Source organism: Eulemur rufifrons, chromosome 12 (assembly GCF_041146395.1).
Source record: "Eulemur rufifrons isolate Redbay chromosome 12, OSU_ERuf_1, whole genome shotgun sequence".
In the NCBI taxonomy this organism is placed as follows: domain Eukaryota; kingdom Metazoa; phylum Chordata; class Mammalia; order Primates; family Lemuridae; genus Eulemur; species Eulemur rufifrons.
In genome coordinates, this window is record NC_090994.1 from 23,112,195 (window position 1) to 23,130,268 (window position 18,074).

General features: G+C 39.4%; 1 protein-coding gene across 1 annotated transcript in view; it reads left to right on the forward strand.

Annotated features, from left to right (window-relative positions):
- Positions 1-3,012: 3,012 nt before the first annotated feature.
- The window catches only part of LOC138393670 (disintegrin and metalloproteinase domain-containing protein 32-like), a 109,482-nt gene continuing 94,420 nt past the window's right edge, over positions 3,013-18,074 (forward strand). Inside the window, exons 1-2 of the mRNA XM_069485048.1 lie at positions 3,013-3,076; positions 7,079-7,158. Of these exons, the coding sequence (XP_069341149.1) occupies positions 3,013-3,076; positions 7,079-7,158 (144 nt within the window). The remainder of the gene's footprint in view (positions 3,077-7,078; positions 7,159-18,074) is intronic.

Consider the following 18,074-nt stretch of genomic DNA (forward strand, 5'->3'; position numbering starts at 1 on the left):
CTTTCATGGATTGTGCTTTCGGTGTATCTAATAAGTCATTGTTATATCTAAGGTCATCTAGGTTTTCTCCTATGTCATCTTTTAGGAGTTATTTATAGTTTTGCATTTTAAATTCAGGTCTGTGATCCATTTAAAGTTCATTTTTGTGAAGGGTGTAAAGTGTGTTTGTAAATTTTTTTTTTTAAATGTGGATGTTCAGTTGTTTTAGCACCATTTGTTGAATAAAGTATCTTTGCTCCATTGTCTTTGCTCCTTTGTCAAACATCAGTTGACTGTATTTATGTGGGTCTCATTCTGGGCTGTTTTCTGTCCCATTGATCTATTTTTCTGTTCTTTCACCAGTACCATACTGTCTTGAGTACTGCATGTTTATAGTAAGTCTTGAAGTCAGATAGTGTCAGTTCTCCAACTTTTTTCTTCTCCCTCAATATAATGTTGGCTATTCTGGATCTTTTGCTTCTTCATTTAAACTGTAGAATCTGTTTGTCAATATCCACAAAATAGCTTGTTGGAAATTTGATTGAAATTGCATTGAATTTATAGATCAAGCTGGGAAGAACTGACATCTTGACAATATTGACATTTTCTATCCATAAGCATGGAATACCTCTCCATTTATTTTGTTATTTTTTGATATATTTCCTCAGAGTTTTGTAGCTTCTTCATATAGATTTCCTACATTTTCTGTTAGACTTATACCTAAATACTTCATTTTTTGGTGATAATGTAGACAGCAATGTGTTTTTAATTTCAAATTTCACTTATTGCTGGTATATTTGAAAGCAGACTTTTTCGTATATTAACCCTGCAACATAGGGGTATCTTAACCATTTTTAAGGGTACAGTTCAGAAATGTTAACTACACTAACATTGTTGTGCAACCTATCTCCACATGTCTTTTCATCTTGCAAAACTGAAACTCTATACCCATTAAACATGAATTAAAAATTGTGGTAAAATATACTTAACACATAATTTGCCATTTTAACCATTTTTAAGTTATAGTTCAGTGGCGTTAGGTATAGTCCCATTGTGCATCCATCAACTCAAGCTGAAACTGAGTACCTATGAAACACAAACCAGGGCAAGCTCCAAGATGGCACACCAGGGACACCACCAGCCAGTGTGTCTCAGTAAGGAGAAGTTTTAGATGAAAGAAAAAAGACAAACAGAAAGACAAACATAAATCTCATGAAGGTCTGAAGGAAGGGTGCCAGAACCTTCAGGAGAATCTATGGGAAGAGACTGTGGAGCAGAACTGGAAGGAGAAAGGTACTGGTGGAGATCAACCCTGGAGAGGCTTGGAGACCAGTGAGAAGGGTAGGTAGAGTGGTTACTGCCTCCCTCGCATCTCAGATAGTTGGTGGGCTCCTGAGCTGCTGGAGAGACCTGCCCACAGGAGCACAGAGACTGCTGCTGCCAGCAAGCAGGGAGCTTCTTGTGGACAGGGCACCAGGCTCCCAGCCCCGGCAGGGCGCCTCCTGCCCCACAGACCTGAGCCTGAATGACAGGCACCATATTGCTTTTCTACCCACCGTGGGCCTTTGTCCTCTCCAGGGGGCTTAAACTCCTCAGGTTTTCTCTTGCTTGTAGAGAAATAGACATTTCCCAACTCCAGCCCAGACTGCAGGAGCCACAGGGGTCCAGTGGGTCCCAGGTGATCTGCATGACTCCAAAGTCTGGTCATTCTTGGCAGACTGCCTCCTGGAGAGAGGGTTGGAGAAGACCAGAGTGTAGACTTTCTTCCACTCAGACTCTTTTTCTCCCCTTTCACTCCCCCACCTGAGGCTATGGAGAGAGACAGTTGAGCCACCGTATGGAAGCTTCCACACAGAGTGGGGCTCAGATCTTTCCTTTTGGGGTTCTGCGCTGGACTGAGAGGTGCTTGAACAGTGACCTCTCTGCCTGCTGGCCTTGCTGGTGCTGCTTGCCCAGCAGCCTCATCAGAGCGGGACACACCCCAAGGTGAAGGGACATCAAACGAGTTTGGGCACCCCCGTGGGTGACTCAGGACCAGCATGCTGGCATGGTCAGGGATTGATCCCCGGGGCCTTAGGGACAGGCCCGCAGGCCTGATCATGTAGCCCCAGGTCTTTATCACATTGCCTGGGGGCACAGAGGTGATTTGTGAATTAGTTTTGGGAGGTGTGGATGCCTGCAGGGGAAGATCAGGGGAGAGAGTACAGTGTGGGTCCTACCTGTGTTGTGCTCATGGGGCAACCCTCCTCCCATTGGAGGGCTGCGCTCCGAGCTCAGGCCATGATCCTGGGCAGGGAACCTCCCGGCCTGCATCACAGTTGAAGGGGAGCTCAACAGGCTTGAGGTCCTTTCTGCTGGCAGAGGCCCGGGGGAAACTGCAGAATAGGGTAGGGTGGAAAGGAGAAAGGCGTGCTCCAGAATGCTGGGTTGTGGATCTCAGACAGCCCTGCCTCTGCACACAGACTTTCTGGTTGAGTGGGGCCACTTCAGCCTTTCCCTAACAGCTTTGCCCAGAGGTGGGGAGTGGACCTTTGACCCCTGCTAAAGCAGATCTTTTCCCCACATTTGTGGAGCTTGAAGGCAGGCTCACCCAAGCCAGCCCTGCCCAGCCTCACTCCCCCACCCACCTCTGCTGTGGTGGAGAATAGGAGTCACCTGAAGTTCCAGGGCCCCACCCACCACCTGAGGCATTCTAGTGCTTCTCATGAGGAACTACAGCTTGTCACAGGACCCAAAAACAACATTGCAGCTTGTTTCTTCTGGCAAGCACCACCTACTGGCAGGGAGGTCAATTTGCACAAGGCTCTACAGCATTTACTGACACAATGATACAGGGTATGGTTGATTCTCACCCATCAATACTACCTACTGGCTCAGAGACTAAATTGGGGGTGTCATTATGTAAACAAAAGAAAATCCAAAGATGAGAAGCAACAGCTGCACCAGATGAGAAGGAATCAGTGAAAGAACTCCAGAAATATGAAGAATCAGAGTGAAAGAACACCCCAAAAAGGGAACACTAGCTCTATAGCAATGGTTACCAACCAAAACCAGAATATTGAAATGAGAGATGAAGAATTTCAAACCTGGATTGTAAGTAAGCTCAATGACATACAGTATAAAATAGAAATGACACAAAGAAACCATGAAAACAATGCAGGAAATGAATGTAACATTCACTAAAGAAATCGAATTATTAAAGAAAAATCAAATAGAACTTCTGGAAATGAAAAATTCATTCAAGGAAATACAAAACACAGTGGAAAGCCTTAAGAATAGATTGGATCAGGCAGAAGAAGAATCTCAGAGCTTGAAGACAACACCTTTGAATTAAACAAGTCAGTCAAAGAGAGCAGAGAAATAAGAGAAACCAACAAAGCCTACAAGAAATATGAGACTATGTAAAGAGGACTAACATAAGAATCATAGGCTTCCCTGAGGGTGAAGGAGAAAATACATAAGGGTTGGAAAACCTATTTGAGAGAGTAATTGAGGAAATTTTCTCTGGTCTTGCTAGAAATCTAGATATCCAGGTACAAGAAGCTGCAAGTACCTCTGGGAGATTCATCATAAAGAGGCAAACACCACACCACATAGTCATCAGATTGGTCAAAATAAACATGAAAGAGGTGCTCATACAAGCTGTAAGGCAAAAACATCAGGCAACTCATGAAAACCCAACACGCTAACTGCAGACTTTTCAGCGGAGACCTTATGAGCCAGAAGGGATTGGGACCCCATTCTTAGTCTCAGAGAGAATAATGGCCATCCTAGAATTTTGCATCCTGCAAAACTAAGTGTCTTATATGAGGTGGAAATAAAGACATTCTCAGACAAGCAAACACTGAGGGAATTTGTCAAGACAAGACCTGCCCTGCAAGAAGTAATCAGAACTGCATTGTACAAGGATCAGCACAATAGACACCCACCAGTGTTAAATTACTCAAAAGCTAAAGATCAAATATCAGATACCACAATGACTTAAGAGATAAGACAAAGCAACAAAGTTCTACTCAAAAGGATGAACAGAAATGCCCCCCATGTATTAATTCTTTCAATAGCTGTGAATGGTTTGAACTCTCTACTGAAGAGACGTAGCCTGGCTGAATGGATAAAAAAATACAAGCCAAGAATCTGCTGTTTCCAGGAAATGTGTCTAACCCATGAAGCTCATTCAGACTCAAGGGTGGAGGGATGGAAAACAATATTCCATGCAAATGGAAACAAAAAGAAAGTTGTAGCATTTTTCATATCAGATAACATAGACTTCAAATCAACAAAAGAAAGAAAAGCAAAGATGGTCATTATATAATGGTAAAGGGAACAATTCAACAAGATGACATAAGAATACTAAATATTTATGGACCTAACACAGGTGTGACCAAATTCATAAAGTAAATCATACTTGATCTAAACAAAATGATAAACAACAGCACTGTAATAGCCAGGGACTTCAACACATCCCTCTGACAGAACAGGACAGATCCTCCAAAGAGAAAACAAACAATGAAACAATGGATGTAAATAGAACTCTAGAACAAATGAGCCTAACAGACATTTGCAGAACATTCTACTCACAAACGACTGAATATACATTCTTCTCATCAGCTCATGGAGTATTCTCTAAGGTTGATCACATCCTACGCACAAAACATATCTCAACAAATTAAAAAATATACAAATTGTACCATGCATCTTCCCAGACCACAGTGGAATAAAATTAGAAATCAACTCCAACTGAAACCCTGATGTCTACATATGGAAACTAAACAACCTACTGATGAATGATAGTTGGGTCAAGAAGGAAATTAAGATGGAAATCAAAGGATTCTTTGAACTAAATGATAAAGGAGACACAAGTTATCAGAATCTGTGGGATATAGCTAAAGTAGTCCTGAGAGGAAAATTCATAGCCATAAATGCCTACATTGAAAAGACAGAAAGATCACAAATCAACAATCTAATGAATCAAGGAACTGGGAATGGATCAGCAAACCAATACCAAACCATGAAGAAGAAAAGAAATAACCAAGATCAGAAGAGAACTAAATGAAATCCATAGCAAGAGAACTATACAGAAGATTAATGAAACAAAAAGTTGGTTCTTTGAAAAGATAAACCAAATTGAAAGACCTCTTGCTAGATTAACCAGAAGCAGAAAAGAAAGGACTCTAATAAGCTCAATCAGCAATGAAAAAGGAGAAATTACAACTGCTACCATGGAAATGGAAAATATCATCTCTGAATACTATAAAAATCTCTTTGCATTTAAACTTGAAAACGTGGAGGAAATGGACAAATTCTTGGAAACACACAGACTCCCTGGGCTCAATCAAGAAGAATAAGAATTCCTGAATTGACAAATATCAAGTAATGAAATTGAAGCAGCAATAAAAAATCTTCCAACAAAAAAAAGTACAAGACCAAATGGTTTCACATCTGAATTTTACCAGACTTACAAAGAAGAACTGGTATCTATCCTGCAGAGATTATTCCATAACATAGAGAAGGAAGGACTCCTTTCCAACACGTTTTGTGAAGTCAACATCAACTTGGTACCAAAGCCAGGAAAGGACTCAACAAAAAAAGAAAACTACAGACCAATATCCCATATGAATATAAATGCAAAAATTCTCAATAAAATACTAGCAAAGCGAATTCAGATGCTAATGAAAAAAATAAACTATCACACCCAAATGGGCTTCATCCCCGTGATGCAGGAATGGTTCAACATACACAAATCTGTAAATGTAATTAATCACATAAATAAAAGTAAAAAAAAACATATCCTCTCAACAGATTCAGAAAAAGCATTTGACAAAATTCAGCTCCCTTTTAGGATTGCTTAACAAAGTAGGGATAGCCGGGACTTACCTCAAAATGATAAAATCCATGTACGGCAAACTCACAGCCAACATCATACTGAATGGGAAAAATTGAAAGCATTCTTGTTTAGAACTGGAACCAGACGAGGTTGCTCTCTATCAACATTTCTTTTCAACATAGTGCTGGAAGTCCTAGTCAGAGCAACCAGATAAGAAAAGGAAATCAAGAGTATCCAAATGGGGGCAGAAGAAGTCACACTATCACTCTTTGCTGATGATATGATGTTATATCTAGAAAACCCCACAAATTCTGCCAAGAGACTCCTGGAACTGAGAAATAAATTCAGCAAAGTCTCAGGTTACAAAATCAATGTACAGAAATCAGTAGCATTCATAAATGCCAACAACAATCAAGCTGAGAACCAAATCAAAGACTAAGTACCCATCACAATAGCAACAAAGAAAATAAAATACCTAGGAATATATTTAACTAAGGAGGCGAAAGACCTCTACAGGGAGAACTACAAAACACTGAAGAAGGAAATGGGAGAGGATATAAATAGATGGAAAAATACGTCATGCTCATGGATTCTCAGAATTAACATGTTAAAATGTCTGTGTTACCCAGAGTAATCTGATTCAATGCAATCCCCATTAAAATACCAACATCATTTTAATATCTCCCTTTTGCCTGTATATTAGAATGTCACTTTTGCTAGATATAAATTTATAGTGTCTTCACTTTGTTTCCATGAAGTTTTTTTAGACATTGTTCTTTGGTTTTTTAACATTGAATGCCTTTGTAAAAATTCTCAAGCCAGCCTGTTTTTCTCCCATTACACCCATCATGGGTTTTTTTTTCTTTTCATCTCATATTCCCATGGGATTCTTTATCTTAGAATCCCAATAACCGGTAGAGTAAGTCTCCATTTTAATAGTTATTATCAGTTATTCCTGAAATATAGTTACTAGCTAGTCTATTGTTTTAAATCTCTTCAGGAAAATTTTTCTTGAAGTATATCTTTGATATTTTTGGTGTGGATTTTCTGTTTTCTTTAGGAATAGCACATTTTGTATAAGTTGAATACCTCTTCCCCACTCATTTTATTGTCTTTCGTAACTATCTTGTCTATTTTTAAAAGTATGTGTTTTCAAGGTTTTTATAGTACACAGCGATGAGCCACCCACATATGTATAACCTTATGAAAGGAATTGAACAGATTCAGTCAAATTTAAGTTAGGGTTATTAACTGTTTATTTTTTTATTTTTTCAGGTTCTCAAAATTCATTTGTACAAATTGTAGTTCCAGAGAAAATCCAAACAAATACAAACGACACTTCAGAAACAGACAATGTAAGAGACATTTTTTTCATAATCTAAATGTTTATATGAAATTTCTTATTACATAGCTATGAAATATGTCAACCCTGTTTTAGTAGGAATAAAAGTAATATTTCTACTGATAAGGAATTTAAGGTTTTTATGGCAAAAGCAAATATATAAGTCAGAATGTTCTATTTTAACCTTTCTCATTTACTCATGGTGAATTATTTTTAAAAGTTCACTTACAGAAAATAATGTAGAAGAATTAAGTAGCACATTTTGGTGATATATAGGAGATCAACATGAAGAGAATAATCTTATTCAGAATGTTTAAGAAAATATTTTTTCCCTAAATCCTCATTTCTCAGTCTCTACTCCTGCACCTACTACTTCTCAGACAAGAAGAAATCTTTCATTCTATTATTTTTATTAAAAAGGGAAATACTTTTTTTATTGATTTATTTAGAAGATATTTTTTGGGACTTTCCATGTGCATAAATATATGCTAAGTATGTTTGGAGATAAAAAAGGGAACAAATACAGTTAAGCCAGCCCAGCTTATAAATGGCCAATCTTTTGATAACACTTTATTTTTAACAGTCTTATTGAGGTATAATTTACACACCACAGAATTCACCCATTTTAAGTGATGATTATCATAGTAGTACATAAATAGACTTGAGCAAACATTCCCACAATCCAGCTGTCGCCTTAAAAGATTCCCTCATGCCCATTTGCAGTTCATCCCCAGCCTTTGGAAACCACTGATCTGTTTTCTGTGTCTGCAAATTTGCCTATATTTTGAATTTTATATGCATGGAAACCTACAATATGTAGGCCTTTGCATTAGGCTTCTTTCACTTAGGTTTATCCATTTTGTAGCATTTATCAGATCATTCATTTTTATTTCTTAATAAATGTGGAGATACCATCTTTTGCTTATCCATTCACTAGTTGATAGACATTTGGCTTGTTCTGAGATACTGGATATTATGAATACTATTTTATGAACATTCATGTGTGGACATATATTTCCTTTTTCTCGGGTAAATTCTTAGGAGTGAACTTCCTGGGTCATGTGGTTAAGTTTATGCTCAACATTTTTAGAAACTGCCATACTGTTTTCCATAGTGACTGTGCCAATTTACATGACACATCAGCAATATATGAGTGTTCCAATTTTTCCACATACTTGTGAGCATTTGATATTGTTTGTCTTTTGTATTAAAGCTATCATGGTTGGTGTGTAGTGGTATGTCATTGTGGCTTTAATTTGCATTTCTCTAATGAATAATTATGTTGAGCATTTTTCATGGGCCTATTAGCCGTATCTACACCTTTTTGGTGAATTATCTACTCAAAACATCCATCTATTTTAAACTTCAGTTGTTTATTTTATTATTTTTTAGTTCTATGAACTCATTATACATTCTGGATACAAATTCTTTATCAGATATATGATTTGTAATTTGATCATACGTAACTGTAATATGATCTTCTAATTTCTGGCTTGCCTTTTCATATTCTCAGTGGTGATTTTTGAAGCACAAATTTTGATGACTTGCAGTTTATCAAATTTTCTTTTTATGTATCTTGTTTTTGGTTTTGTATCTAAGAGCTCTGTTATAGACTGAATTGTGTTCCCTCAAAATTTGTATGTTGAAACCCTAACCCTTAATGTGGCTATATGTGGAGATAGGGCCTTATGGAGGTAATTGAGGTTATAAGAGCTCATAAGGGTGGGGTCTTAATCTAATAGGACTGGTATACTTGAAAGAGGAGGAAGAGATACGAGGGGTGTCTGCACACAAAGAAAAGGTCACGTGAGGATACAGCAAGAAGGCAGCTGTCTGCAAGCCAGGAAGAGAGATCTCACCAGAAATCAACCCTGCTTCATCCAGACCTGTCAGAAAATGATGGCTTTTTTTGTTTGTTTGTTTAAGCCACTTGGTCTGTGGTATTTTGCTTACGCAGCCTGAGCAGACTAATACAGATTTGGGTACCATGAAGTGGGATGCTTCTCTAACAAATAGCTTTGGAACTGAGTTGAGGAGGGGTAGTGGCTAGAGGAATTTTGAGGTATATGTTAGAAAAAAGCCTAGATGGCCTTGAGGGGGCTATTGCTAGAAATACGGATGCTAAAGGCAATTCTTTTAAGGGTTCAGAAAAAAAAGAGAAGAATTATAGGAAAGCTGCTATAGTCTTAGAGAGTACACATATCATTATGAACAGAATGTTGGTAGAAATGTGAACAGTAAAGGTGTTTCTAGTGAAGTCAAGGGTGGAAATGAGAAACGCGTTATTCGACACTGGAAGGAAGGAGATCTTTGGTATAAAGTGGCAAAGAACTTGGCTGAATGGTGTTGTAGTGTTTTGTGGAAGGTAGAAATTGTGAGGGGCAACCTTGGCAGAGGGTATTCCTAAGCAAAGTGTCGAGGGTGTGGCCTGTTTTCTCATCATTGCTTATAGTAAAATCCAAGAGGAGAGAGAGAGATAAGTTGAAGGAATTGTTAAGCAAAAAGGAAAAAGAACTTGAAGATTTGGGAAATTTTCAGCCTACCCATATTTCAAAAAATGAGAAAGCATGTTCTAGAGAGAACACCGAAGGTGTAGCTGGACAATCACAGCATGAAGAGATTACTCATGATTTAATCAGCCATCTCAGCTGAAGCCAGGAATAGGGCTGGGATTATGCTAGCAGAAATACGGCCAGCTGGGACTAAAGGGAACAGAGAAAATGGGACAGAATGAAGGAAGGCTGTTGGACTTCTGGGATTCTACAGAACAGGACAATAGAGCTATGTGGCTTCAAACACATATTATCCTTCAGGAAGAGAGAATAATCCTGAAGGCGATTCAGAGATCATCATGGCTGCCACCCCACCACAGGCCCAAGGGCCTAAGCTGCTTTCTCCCTGGTTTCAGAGAGTGGAGCCACCTCCTTGGTTTCAGTGGGCTGGGATGCCACTGTCCAGTACCTCAGGGCCAGAACTGTGGGGGCAGGGCTACTCCACAGAGCTGAGGGAGATCTGGATCATCTGGACATTGCGTAGAACATCATGTTGGACAAATATAACAATTGCATGAAGTTAACTAGACTGTGTGAAACATGGCAAGCATTCTGGATGCCCCGGGAAAAGGAATGGCCACAGAGGGTGTGAGATAAACTCTGTAAAGATTCAGGGACCTGATGCATCAATGTATAAGATTTTCAGGATCTGGTGGTCAGTGGCATGCTGCCACATCCCTTCAAAAATAAAGAATAAATGGTCACACCTTCTGCCTTCTGTCACTAAGGAAGAGCCACAACAGTGGCTCTCTTGCTGGGCCTGTTGGTTTTGAGGCAGCACAATTTGCATTTGGAAATGCTACTCTGATCCATTTATTGGATGATTGAGAAGTCTGCCAGTTTCGAAGGGAGTCTGGAATAAGAAAGCTCTACATCAGGCCCAGGTTGCAGTACTAGCATCCCTGCTGCTTGGGCTATTTGAAGACCACTTGATATTAGAAGTATCTGTGGTGCAAACAGGTGCTGTGTGCAGTCTCAGGCCAGCCTCAGGGGGAGAGCTGTAGTGCAGAACCCTGGGCTCCTGGAGCAAGGCCTGTTGTCTTCAGTCAAGAACTGTATGCCATTCAGAAAGCAGCCTCGGGTATGTTATGGGTTTTCACAGAAACTGAGAATCTGGTCATGGTACATTGAATAATGACTGTGTGACCAAAGCCTCCCATCACAGTAGGTGCTGTTAGATTCACCAGGTCATAAAGTTGTTGTGCCAACAGCACTACGTCTGATGCTGAGATTGAGTAGGTCCAGAGGGCACAAATAAATTGAGTGAATAGATCCCCATGTCACCCTCTACTGTATTCAGTAATGCCTCTCTTTTAGCTCCCACCTGTGGACTCATGAGCGGTCTCTATAAGGATGTAATGAAAGAAGGAAACATAAATTGAGCTTGGTTCATTAATGGGTTGTCTTGGTACATTGGTGCAAACCAAAACTGGATTGTTGCTTCACTATAACCCAATTCTTAAAGATGGTGGTTAGGGGAAATTCTTCCAGTGGGTGGGCTTAAGGTGGCACAACTGGTTATCTACTTTGTGGTGAGAAGGAAGTAGCCCAAGATAAAAATATACACGGACTTATGGGCTATGGTGAACGGTTTGGCTGTTTTGCCAGGTCCTGAAAAGAGCAATATTGGAAGATTAGTTCAAGGAAGAAGCATGTGAATGGACCTATGATAGTGGGTACAAATTGTGGAGATCTTGCTTTCATGTCAGTGCACACCAGGGAGCATCCACTGGGAAAGAGTCACGAAATCAGCAAGTGGATAGAATGAAGCAGTCAGCTGATGGATGTCAACCTCTGTTCTTGGCTGCCCCAGTGCTTGCACAAATGGTTTCAGGAATGAAATAGCCACAGTGGTAAAGAATCAGACTATGCATGGGTCCAACAGCACAGACTCTCTCTCGCCAAGGCTGTAGTTACTGCCACTTCTGAATCTCTGATCTATTAGTGATAGAGACTAATGCTAGGCCCTAGATATCATACCATCACTTGAGGAGATCAACCATCTGTAATGTTTGTTAGTATGTTGAGTACATCAGACCCTTTTTGTCCTGGAAGGAGCAAAGATTTGTCCTTTATTGTTCTTAACACACAATTCTGAGTATGCGTTTGCATTTCCTGCCCAGAGTAGCTTGGCCAGCATCACTCTCTGCAGTGCACTGGCCAGCCCTACTATCCAGGGTTTTATCAGGGTCTCATTTATGGACATGGGATCAAATCAAAGATACACTTTATGGCAAATAAAGTGGGTATATAACCATGGGACCGCCTGACCCTATCACACATGGCACCATCCAGAAGCAGCCAGCCTGGCAGAGTAATGAATTGGCTACTTAAAGAAAACAGTTAAACTCTAGATGGGAAATGGTGTTTGCAAAGATGGGGTAATACACTTTAGAGTGTAGTGTGTATATTAAATAAATGGCCATTGTCCAAGGACTACAAAGTGGTTTTAAAAATGCTCCTGCTTGTCACCACTTGTGATGAACAACTTGGGGTTATTTGATTGTTGCCTACAACCTTATGCTGTGAAGGCTGAAGGTTCTGGATCCCAGTGAGAGGGGCTTCTACCAGGGAACACAGTAAATCTCCTGCTAAACTTAAAGCTACAGCTGGCTTAAGGTAGTTTTTGGTTCTTCAAGACAGTAGAACAGGAAGGAAGGAAGGGAGGAAGGAAGGAGTAAAGGAAGAAAGAAAAAGAAAACCAAAGGAATTGACAAACTGGCAGGATAAGCAACTGATTTACTGTGATCTTCATGCGGAGGTAGGGTTGCTGCTCAATAATGGGGGCAGAGAGACCCGTGTTTGGCATGTAAATGATCCACCAGGACTTTTAAAAAACTTCTCATGCCTAGTTTTAGCTGTAAATAGGAAAATACAGCAAGGATTGCCTGATAATTGTTACTGGCGGCTCAGGACCCTCTGGAGGGGCATCTGGATCGCCTCATCCACCCCATCAGGCAAGCCACTTAGAATAGCAGAAATGATGGCTGAGGGTGAGGGTCGAAGACAATCTAGAATAGATGGTAGAGCAGGAAGGTGATAAGTGCCAATTGGGGCATCAGCATCGGGGCTGCTAGGGCGGGGATGTAGCAGGTGTTGTTGGTGTGTCCCCAGCCCCCAGTCCGTGGCCAGAATCACTTCATCAGTTCGGTTTGGGTTGTACATCATCCCCTGGCTCATGGGGTACAGCTGCAAGAGTCAGCAATCTTTTCTGGGGAATTGCCTCTGGGTTATGGAGTTACTTCCTGACTCCATACCCCAGGGAAGCCCTTCAGCCACAGAGTAATTGGTAAGGGAGTACAAACCACAGCTCCCTTGCCACGAGGTGGGAAAGAGTCTGGAGTCACAAAACTCCAGAGCTCCCCCAGGGGATCAGCCTGAGGCTAGAATGTACTTGAAATCATATCTACTTTAGCTTCATCTCTCTCTCCCTATCCTGCTTCTGTCACTCCCTAAAAAGTTTATCCTGAGAGGGCTCCTGCAATATAGCACTTGTAAACGTATCCAGGTTTCAGACTCTACTTCTAGGGAATCCAACCTAAGACACTAACAGGTCCATGGTTTTTGTGAAACAGAAAGGTGAATATTCAATGTAGGTTTCTGTAAATTCAGGTAAATCTACTTTGTTGAATTCCCCAAATGCCTAAAGGTCTATAGGGGTTCCAGACCTTTACTGAAATATATTTTGAGAAGGTCGGTGACTTGGATAATATATGAGTAGGTGAGCAGGAAGAGAGTTTTCTGAGTCTTTTGAAGTTATTCCAATACTTTGCAAATAACATTCTGGTACACTAATTTGAAAAATCATATGGGGGAATTCCCAGAAAAGATGGAATTTCTTTTTTTCTCTCTTTTTAGTTGACAGGTAATAATTGTGCATATTTATGTGATACAGAGTGATATTTCAACACACATATATAATGTGTAAAGAACAAATTAGGGTAATTAGCATATCTATTACCTCATTTACCACTTCTTTGCATTGTGAACATGAAAATACTCTCTTCTAGCTTTTTGAAAATATCCCATAAATTATAGTTAACCATATTCACACTATAGTTCTGTAGAACACCAGAACTTATTTCTTCTATCTAGCTGTAATTTGTTTCCATTAACCAACCTCTCCCCATCCTCCTCTCCCCCCGGCCTTCCCAGCCTCCAATACTCACAACTCTACTCTCTATTTCCATGATCTCAAAATTTATTTTAGCTCTCACATCTAAGTGAAACGTATGGTATTTATTTTTTCTGTGTGTGATTTATTTTGCTTAATGTAATATCCTCCGGGCTCATCCATGTTGCGGCAGATTACAGAATTTCATTCTTTTTTATGGGTGAATAGTATTTCATTGTGTGTATATTTCACATTTTCTTATCAATTCATTTGTTGATGGACACTGAGTTTGAATCCATATCTTAGACATTGTCAATAGTGCTGCAATAAACATGGAGGTGCAGGTATCCCTTTGATATACTGATTTCTGTTCCCTTGGATCAGTACCCAGTGGTGGGATTGCTGGAATGAATGGTCATTCTGTAGTTCCATTTTTAGTTTTTTGAGAAATCCTATATTGTTTTCCATAATACTAATTTACATTCCCAAGAACAGTATTCCCTTTTACCACCAATAAGTGTTCCCTTTTCTGCACATCCTTATCAGTGTTTGTTTTTTTGCCTTTGTTTTTTTGCTTTTTGATAATAGCCATTCTAACTGGAGTGATAAAATATCTCATTGTGGTTTTGATTTACATGTCCCTGATGATCAATGATGTTGAGAATTTTTTCATACACCTGTTGGCCATTTGTATATCTTCCTTTGAGAATGGGATTTTTTTTTCTGTTGAGTTTTTTGAGGTTCTTGTTTATTCTAGATATTAAACTCCTGTCAGATGAATAGTTTGCAAATATTTTCTTCTATTCTACAGGTTTTCTCCTCACTCTGTTCATTGTTTCTTTTGCTGTGCAGAAGCTTTTAATACAGTACCATTTGTTTATTTTTGGTTTTGTTGCCTGTGATTTTAAAGTCTTAGCCGTAAAGTCTTTGCCAGACAAACGTCCTGAGGCATTTCTCCTGTTATTTTTTTTTTTTACTTTTCTATTAATTATATAGTTTTGGGTATTATATTTACATATTTGACCTATGTCGGGTTGATTTTTGTACATTGTGACAGATGAGGCTCTGGATTCATTCTTCAGCATGTGGCTGTCCAATTTTCCCAGCACCGTTTATTAAAGAGGGTGTCTTTTCCCCAATGGATGTTCTTGATGCCTTTGTCAAAAATGAGTTGGCTGCAAATATGTGTATTTACTTCTAAGTTCTTCATTCTCTTCCATAGGTCTATATGTCTGTTTTTATACTGGTACCATGCTGTTTTGGTTACTATACCTTTGTAGTATATTTTTAAGTCAGGTGGTGAGATGCCTCTATCTCTGTTCTTTTGCTCAGGATTGCTTTAATTATTCAGCATCTTTTGTGGTTTCATACGAATCTTAGGATTTTTTTTCTATTTCTATGAAGAATGGCATTGGTATTTTGATAGGGATTGCATTGAATTTTTAGTTTGCTTTGGGCAGTATGGTCATTTTAACAATATTAATTCTTCCAATTCATGAGTTTGAGATGCCTTTCTACTTTGTCCTCTTCAGTTTCTTTCAACAATTTTTTTTAAAATTTTTTTGTAGGGGTATTTCTCCTCTTTGGTTAAAGTTATTTTTATATTTTTGTAGCTATTGTAAATGGGGTTGTTTTCCTGATTTCTTTTTTGGCTGGTTTGTTACTGGTATATAGAAATGTTACTGATTTTTGTATTTTGCAAATTTACTGTATTCATATTTCAGTTCTTTCAGGTTTTTTGGTGGAGTCTTTAGGTTTTTCTATAATCCTGATAACAAAGGACAATTTTATTTCCTCCTGTCCAATTCAGATGTATTTTATTTCTTTTTATTACATAATTTCCCTGGCTAGGACTTCCAATGCTTTGTTGAATAGAAGTGGTGAGAAGTGGGCATCCTTGTTCCAGTTCTTTGAGGAAAGAGTTTCAGCTTTTCCCCATCCAGTGCGACGTTAGCTGTGGGTTTGTTATATATGGGCTTTATTATGTTCAGGTATGTTCTTTCTATGCCTAGTTTGTTGAGCGTTTATAATCATGAGGGGACATTGAATTTTATCAACTGCTTTTTCTCCAACTATTGAGATGATCATATGGTTTTTGTCCTTCATTCTGTTGATGTGTTGTATCACATTTATCGATTTGCACAGGTAGAACTATCCTTGCATCCCTGAGTTAATAGCACTTGGTCATGTTATAGTCTCTTTTTGATGTATTTTTAGATTCAGTTTGCTAGTTTTTTTGTGGAGGATTTTTGCGTCCCTGTTTATTGGCCTATAGTTTTCTTTTTTGTTACATCCTTGTATGCTTTTGTTCTCAGGGTAATGCTAGTCTTGCAGAATGAGTTAGGAAGGGTTCCCTCCTCTTTAATTTTTTGTAATAGTTTGAAAATTGGTGTTAGTTTTTCTTTAAAAGTTTATTGGAATTCAGCAGTAAAGCCATCTGGTCCTAAGCTTTTTATTACTGATTCAATCTGATTATTTGTTATTGCTCTATTCAGGTTTCTATTTCTTCCTGGTTCAATCTTATAGATTGTATTGTCTAGGAATTTATCCATTTCTTCTAGATTTTCCAATTTGTTAGCGTATAGCTGTTCATAATAGTCTCTAATGAAATTGTAATGTCTCCTCTTTCACTTTTGATTTTGTTTATTTGGATGTTTTCTCTTTTTTTCTTGGCTATTCTGGCAATTGATTTATTAATTTTTGTCTTTTCAAAAAACCAACTTTTCATTTTTTTGATTCTTCATTTTTTTAGTCTCTATTTTATTTAGTTCTGCTCTTATCTTTATTATTTCTTTCCTTCTACTACTTTTGTGTTTGGTTGGCTCTTGCCTTTCTAGTTCTTTGTTTTATATCATTAGGTTATTTATCTGAAATCTTCCCAGGTTTTTGATATAGGTGTTTATTGCCGTAAGGTTTCCTCATAGCACTTGTTTTACTCCATCCCGTAGGCTTTGGTAAGTTGTGCCTCCATTTTCATTAGGTTCAAGTTCAGTAATTCTTTGTTTGCTTGATCTAGTCTATTGTTGAAGCTCTTGATTGTATTTTTTATTTAATTTATTGAATTCTTCAGTTATAGGATTTCTGTTTGGTTCTTTTTATGATAATCTGTCTCTTTGTTGACTTTTTCATTCAGATAATGAATTATTTTCCTTGTTTCTTTGTAGTATTTATCTGTGTTCTTTTGTATCTTCCTGAGTTTCCTTAAGATTATTGTTTGGAATTCTTTTTCAGGCTTTTAATAAATATTGTTTTGTTTGGGATCAATTACTAGAGAATTATTATGTTTGGTTGGAGTTGTCATGTTTCTTACTTTTTCACGTTTCTTGCATCCTAACATTGATATCCATGCATCTGGTGTAACAGTCACTTCTTCTAACCTTATGGATTGGCTTTCATAGGGAAAGATTTTTTCCTATGGTGTATGTCTAGTGTTGGTACATAGGGTGCTTTGGTTTTGACTCTGGGTGGATGTAGTAGTGTAGTATCTGTGATTTCTTCAGCTGTAGTCAACATCAGTGGTGTCTGTGAGTTTCTCAGTGGATTAGGCTCTATGTGTTACTAGAGGCTGTAGCAAGGCTTTCCTGGGGATGAGGTCACCAGGTAGGTCAGTTCACAATGGTGGCAGTGGCAGGCTGAGTGGATGGGTCCTCAGGCCCCTGGGCAGTGTGCATTATACCAGCAGTGGCAGTAGTAGTGAGTCAGACCTTAGGACCCTGGGTGGTTCATGTGAACACCAGTGGTGGTAGCAGTGGGATGGATTGGCCAGCCCCCAGGCCCCTGGGTGGCTACATGAGTAGGTAGGTGGTGTCATGCCAGGAATGCTGGTCTCTGGGTCCCCAGGAGGCAAATCTGGATACCAGTGGTAGTGGTGGAGGGGGTGGGCCACATGTCAGGCCCCCAGTGCTACATGTGGTCACCATTGGTGTTGGGAAGGTTGAGCTTGCCCTCAGGCCCCGGGAAGTTGTTTGAGTGGGCCTCCCTGGCTTACTGAAGGCACGTATAAGTGTGTGGTGGCCCTGCTGCTGGGAGGGCATGGGGTTGGTGTCAGTGGCAGCAGCCCCGGGTAGGCAGCTCTTAGGCCTTGGTGAGCATGAGCTTCAGTTTCCTTTGTCCCAGGGGCAGCCTTCCTCTGTGCTGCACTGCCTGTTTCTTAGGATGTAGGACACTGCATGGGCTAGAATTCTGGGGACTCAGCCACACCGCCTGTTCCAGCTGGTGTTGCAGTGCTGTAGCCCTCTGGGTGGACATTGGAGAATGTCAAGT